Here is a 6,768-nt window from a genome sequence, read left to right as displayed (position 1 = left end):
CATCCCACAATTCATCATTTTTTGGAAGATACCTAACATGTCCTTGGTAGACATTCTTTCGTAATGCTTTTGAGTATCTTGAATCAAGTCGAGGACCACATACAGGACATGCATTGTAACCCGATATAGACAAACCTGAGCATTCTCCATAGCCAGGCCAATCATGCATTGTCCACATGAGAATACCTTGCACAGTTATAAGTCTTTGGCCACTCTGCTGCTTTGACATGTCCTTCACTTCAATTCCGTTCCATAAGATGCGTAACTCATCAATAAGTGGTGCCAAATATACATCCATGTTCTTCACCTTGTACTTTCTTGGAACGATTAATGAGAGCAACAAATGACCTTTCTTTATTGCTAACCATGGCGGAAGATTATAATTCACAAGGCAAACAGGCCATGTGCTCCATGAAGAGCTCCTTAAACCAAAAGGGTTTACACCATCCATTGCTAGGCCAAGACGGAGGTTTCGAGGTTCTTCCTTAAAAGCCGGCCATTTCTCTTCAATGTGTCTCCATGCGGGTGAGTCAGCAGACACACGCATCACTTCATTTGTGGATCGATTTGTGGCATGCCATGTCATCAAGCTTGCTATAGATTTGCACCTGAACATGCTTTTTATTCTTGGGATGATTGGAAAGTGCCTGAGAACCTTTACCGGGACAGCTTCCCCCTGAACATCTTCTCTATATCTATTAGAGCCACAATGGGGACATTCTTGCAAATGCTCATATTCATGGCGGAAGAGGCAACAATCATTGCGACAAGCATGAATATTATTGTAATCCATGCCTATGGATTTCAATAACTTCTTGGCATCTGCACGAGATGGAGGCATCTCGTTGCCAGGGGGCAATATCTGGTCTTTCAAAAGCCTGCAAGTATGGCAATATCTGATCGTTACTATTAAGATTTTCTCAAATACAAGTTGATAATTTATCATTTCAACAGTAGGTGTAATCTCCAAAAAAATTCCTTACTTGAATAGTTCAGTGACACTTGTATTAGACCATCCAAAAATTGACTGCAAATTTAGCATCGTAAGAGATGCACGTAATACAGATATGTTGGCACCATTGTATAATGGAAGGCGTGCAAGTTTACGCATGGCCTCTTCCTCTGGTTCATAATTTGACCGTTGAGAATGTCGTGGTTGATGATCTTCATGTTCATGCTCCTCGAAGAGAGCAACATTTCTTCCATTGGACCTTCTTCCATTTTCTGACCTTCTTCCATTCCCTCGGGTGCTGTCAATTGAGCTCCATCTGTCACTCCCTCCTGCGATATCCTCATCCTTTGTTGGGGACGAGAATTCACAGGCGCAATGTTATCAAGATGCGGCTGCACACTTGCTTGGTTGTACGATTGAAACCGTAAATTTTGCAAGCGCTCCATTGGAAATATGCCAGCGTCATGCAAATCCTTCGTTTTCGAAAGATTTGGTACTTACATCGCATGCATGGACACGCTATTCTCTCTTCAAGATTGAGAGGCTCCATCTAGCAGGATAACATGTATATGCAGCTCATTAAACACAAATCATTATGCATTACACAAAGCACTATGTAAACCATAAAACAGGGCTTCTTTTTCCCAGCCGTGAGGGAGATTTTAAAAATAACATTTAAAGCGTCAAACGGGCTTCTTTTCCCCAGCCGTTGAGGGAGACTTTAAAAATATTTAAAAAAGCGTCAAACGGGCTTCTTTTCCCTAGCCGTTGAGGGAGATTTTAAAAATAACTTATACATTAGCTTATCTTCTCTCCATACAAAATTAAGATAAATTTGAACAAGGATGGAGAGAGAAGCTATCTCTATTCATAAATAGCTATTTATAAAGGCCTTATGCAAAAATCTAAATGCATAGATTCTGTAAATAGAGCCTACACATTGAGCTCTATACGTAAGTCTTATGCAAGCTTTATGAATAAGGTTTATGCAATCGTATGCATAGTAAGGCTTGTAAGCCTTAAGTATAAGCTTGCATAATAAGGTTGCAAGACTTATGCATAAGCTCTATGCATAAGCCAACTGCATAAGTCTTATGCATAAGCCTTATGCATAAGCTCTATGCATAAGCCATATGCATAAGTCTTATGCATAAGCTCTATGCATAAGTCTTATGCATATGCTCTATGCATAAGCCATATGCATAAGCCATATGCATAAGTCTTATGCATACGCTCTATGCATAAGCCATATGCATAAGTCTTATGCATACGCTCTATGCATAAGTCTTATGCATAAGCTCTATGCAAGACTTATGCATAAGCTCTATGCTATAAGCCTTATGCACTATGCTAACCCTTAATCCCATCACCCAATGGTGTAATAAACATGATCTTGTTTTACATGGATAAGAGATCTTACCTTGATAACATATATAAACTCTATGAATAAAGAGAATACCTTATGCATAGAAAAACAGAGCATAAGAAATATATGTTATATGTATAAGAGAGTATAAACATTCAAAAAGCTTATGCTTTCCATCCATGCAAGGCACTCTACATCAAAAAAAGGTTTATGCAAAAAAACATAACGCATGTGAAGCCTTATGCATAAAGCTCATCCATAAGATTTATATATAAAACATTATGTATTAAGCTTTATGCATAGATCTTAATTCATGCATTCAGCTAGATTCATATAGCTCTATGCATAAACTCTATGTATAGAGCTTGCATAAGCTTACAAGCCCTATGTATAGAGCTTTCATAATCTTACAACCTCTATGTATAAAGCCTATACATAGAGCATATGCATTGAGCTTTTACAAGAAGGCTATGCATAGAGCTTTCAACAAGAAGGCTATGCAAGCTCTATGTACAATGTCCATGCAAGCTTTCAAGAAACCTATGCATAGAGATTTTATAAGCTTGCAAACTCTATGCATAAAGCCTATGCATAGAGCTTATGCATAGAGATTTCACAAGCTCGCAAGCTCTATGAATAGAGCTTATGCATAAAGCTTGCAAGAAGGCTATGCATAGAGATTGCAAGCTTATGATAGGTTTTATGCATAGATATTAAATTAATCCTATGTATAAGCTTACAAGAACCCTAAACTAACCCTAAACCATAAAACAGGGATGCAATAATACATAGAAAAAAGCATAAACAAGAAAAATCGAAAGAGGATCTACCTCTTTTTTGCGAAGCTGAAGGAGAGGATTGGTGAAAGATTGGTGAAAGAGCTGCAAAACAAAATATTAAACAAAATAATTAGTAAATTAAACACAAAAATAAGAACTAATACAAAACTCTAAAATCTCTATGCATGCATTAGGAGATCTATGCATACATAGAGAGCTCTCAACATGCATAGAGAGCCAAAAAAACACAAAACCCTAAACGTCCTAATTCTTAAATTAAAAAGTAAAAGCAAGAACATATTAGGAGAAGGAGAAGAGGAGAAAAGAAGAAAGAAGGAGAAAAGAGGAGAGAGGAAAAAAGAGGAGAGGGAGAGAAAGAGACGTTGCATACCTTCTGATCTGCAACGCTATCTGCGAAAAAATCAGAAAATACGCTCTCGGTTGTAAAAAACTTACTAGCGTCGGTATATGCGTCGGTATATGCTCCGGAATATGCGTCGCTATATGCTTCGGAATAACATTCGGTATATGCGTCGGTATACGCGTCGGTAAACGAAAATTTGAAAATACCCCGCCCGACTTGTCTCCTCCAACATTACGACGGGCATACCGACGTTCGACATTTGCGTCGGTATTTTAGCATCGGTATGCCCTCAAGCTCTTGTAGTGTGCACCTCTATACACCCAAACTTGCCACTAATCATATATTAAGAAAAAGTATTTGAAATTTTGGTTTGAAGCAATTGTGAAATTGTAAGCAGAGTTTATTGCTTCGCACGTACGTTACGTAATATCCTAGGTATGAAAATTGGAAGGAACTCATGGAAGGCTAGCATTTTCATAGACGTTTGTTTGAAAAGGAAGCATACTCTGCCCATGGTTGAAAGAAGGGAATTCACATTCTAGTGGACACAACAATAATTGAAAGAAGGGTGCTCCCTTTTCATGTGCTTATAGATATGAGGGGTCCTTTGTTTAATAGATATCGAGGGGTCCTTCCTTTGTTTATTAAAGATCGAGTCTTATTACGTATTAGGACAGTTTATGGTTGATGATCTCCGGTTAATAACGTTGATTGCTTAATGAATACGTTCTGTGTAGAGGGGCAAGCTTTGTGAATGTGAGCTATAAATACTTGTTAATCAAGTGTACTCTCATCGATTTTATGCGTCATAGGGATCTTTCGTAGAAGCCTGAAGGCTGTGTATGTCAACTCTATTAATTCTACCTCGCATAGAATTGAAGGTTGCGTTTCGCAATAATTAGAGTCATTGCTGATGGATTCATTAGCCGAGCTTAAATTAATGGGGAAGCTAACTTTGAGAATAAGGGAGTTTAGCAAGGACACGGACATGCAACAAGTGGAGGAGCTTGAGAGGAGCTGCGAGGCAGCAGCTCGTGCAGCAGGCAGAACATCGATTTTCACCCAAAACCTTGGCGACCCGCTTTGTCGAGTGCGAAGCTACCCTGTCTACTGCATGATGGTACGTGACCACAACGTACGAACCTACGTAGTCCTAATTTGCGTATAATACCACGCCTAATCTCTTTTCCTACGCGTACATATACGGTCACTGTAATCATATACATATAGAAGGTGGTATTATACTGTAGAATGTATAATAGTAGATTGTAATTGTAGGTCGTATACTGTAGTTTCTTTAATTTTCTTTCCAACAGGTTGCAGAGTCTGAATCGCCCAACGGTGGCCATGCTATAGTGGGCATAATCAGAGCTGGAGTGAAACAAATCATCCGATACGTAGATACTCACCATGAAGAGTCGTCGAATACGGGCAATGCTACAACGTATGTAACGTCGGCGTATATATCCGGGCTACGTATCTCTCGTCTCTATAGGTAATATTCTTGCTACTCATGTAAAACAGTGAGCGTTTTATCCTTCAATTGATCCTTGAATCATATCAAGCTGCTTAACGTAATGGGTGATCCTAACCTATGATCATTAACAACTCTATTAAGCTACTAATGGGTGCTCGTAAGCTTTGATTAATAACTCTATTGCAGACGTCTGGGCGTCGCACAACAACTGGTCACGGAAATGGAGGCCTGGTGCAGGAAGCATGGAGCCGAGTACTCTTACATCGCAACGGAGAATGATAATCAGGCCTCTGTGAACCTCTTTACGCTCAAATTAGGGTACACCAAGTTAAGATCTCCGTCCATATTAGTGCAGCCTGTGTATAGCAAGGCAAAGAGTCTGGCCTCACGCAATATAGAGATCTTAAAGCTCAGCGCAGTCGAAGCTGAAAGCCTGTATAGGTCTGCTCTAGGAGCCATGGAATTCTTCCCAAAGGATATTGATGCTATCTTAAGTAGCCCTCTCAATGCGGGGACTTGGTTAGCTTGCTACAAAGGCAAGGTACTGAAATTTGATAATCACGGGGTATGCTTGGGGACCAAGGGTATACCTTGGGCCATGCTAAGCTTGTGGAGATATGATAAGTTAATTAAATTCGAGGTGAGAGGGGCTTCTCCTCGCATGAAAAGGTGGGCAGCTCTGACAAGGCTGGCTAACAAGCTCACGCCTTGCATGCTCCCCTCGTTGCCCAATGTTTTTGATAAGGCATTTGGTATACAATTGATGTATGGACTGCACATGTCGCAAGGCAACAACCGCACCAACCAGAAGGTGGGTGGTGTGCTCTTGGAGAGCTTGTGTTGGCACGCACATAACCTAGCTTTGCAAGAGGGCTGCAAAGCTCTTGTCACGGAGATAGGCAGCTGCGACGCCATGAAAGGAAGCATTCCGCATTGGGAAAGAATCTCTGAGCTAGATCTATGGTGCATCAAGCGTCTTCAACAGAATAGCAGCCCATCCTTAATCACCTGTGAACAAGAAGTCTTCTGTAAATCGCCCCCCGCAACCTCCTTGTTCCTTGATCCTCGAGATTTCTAACCCCCGAATCCCTCTCTGTAATGCGCAAGAACAGTCTCTGAGCTCCAACATCCACCAATTATGGTACCTTTGCATCTTTATTCTTCCACCTCCGATCGCCTTTACTCTTTCAAAGAACAAATTTAATCGCTGATGTACTATTATATTTCTACGGCTGGCTTTACTCTTTCTTCTCCTCCCCACTTTTAACTAAAGAACTTCGTCGACGTGTGTAAATAAGATGCACCATAGAAAGAAGTCAATAAGAAAAGCCTAGCCAAGCCAACAAACTCTTACATGGCTTCTTTGAGAGAGCATGGGCTAACCCAACATTAATAAGCACTTGACATCTTAACACCGCACTCACTAGGTGAAGAATTCTCATGTACAATCCACTAATCTCAAAGGTTTGTTTTAAATTTATGCTACTAACAAAGAATGAAGACACTCTCATTGTAGAATCTCAATTGTCTGCAAAAACAATCAATGTATACTACTAATAAAACTTGTATTACATAACACCATTTTGAGTTCAAAGAATCTGTTGAAAGATTGCCTACTATAAGCAATATTATAGATAAAATTAAAGCAAGCATACTTATAATGAAAAAAGGTAATAACAATTAATAATTTGTGCTTTTCTAATCCAAATCATCTACTCACATTGTTGTGATAATACAAATGTATACTATGAAGATTTGTTGAGTCTATAGCAAAGAATCCACTTTTATATCTTCTCAATATTGCATTTGGACCATTAAACCAATGTGCAT

At 39.6% G+C, this 6,768-nt stretch overlaps 1 protein-coding gene across 1 annotated transcript; it reads left to right on the top strand.

Annotated features, from left to right (window-relative positions):
* The first annotated feature begins 4,111 nt into the window (after positions 1 to 4,111).
* On the top strand, positions 4,112 to 6,431 carry LOC147604849 (putative N-acetyltransferase HLS1). Its single transcript, XM_086794731.1, has 3 exons — positions 4,112 to 4,581; positions 4,778 to 4,956; positions 5,125 to 6,431. The coding sequence occupies exons 1-3, from the start codon at positions 4,375 to 4,377 to the stop codon at positions 6,014 to 6,016; spliced, it is 1,278 nt and encodes a 425-aa protein (XP_086650857.1). The 5' UTR covers positions 4,112 to 4,374; the 3' UTR covers positions 6,017 to 6,431.
* Positions 6,432 to 6,768: the final 337 nt, after the last annotated feature.

This window comes from Cibotium barometz, chromosome 61 (genome assembly GCF_041138505.1).
Source record: "Cibotium barometz isolate CiBa-2024 chromosome 61, ASM4113850v1, whole genome shotgun sequence".
In the NCBI taxonomy this organism is placed as follows: domain Eukaryota; kingdom Viridiplantae; phylum Streptophyta; class Polypodiopsida; order Cyatheales; family Cibotiaceae; genus Cibotium; species Cibotium barometz.
Note: the sequence above shows the minus strand (reverse complement) of the source record. Positions and strands in the feature narration are given on the sequence as shown.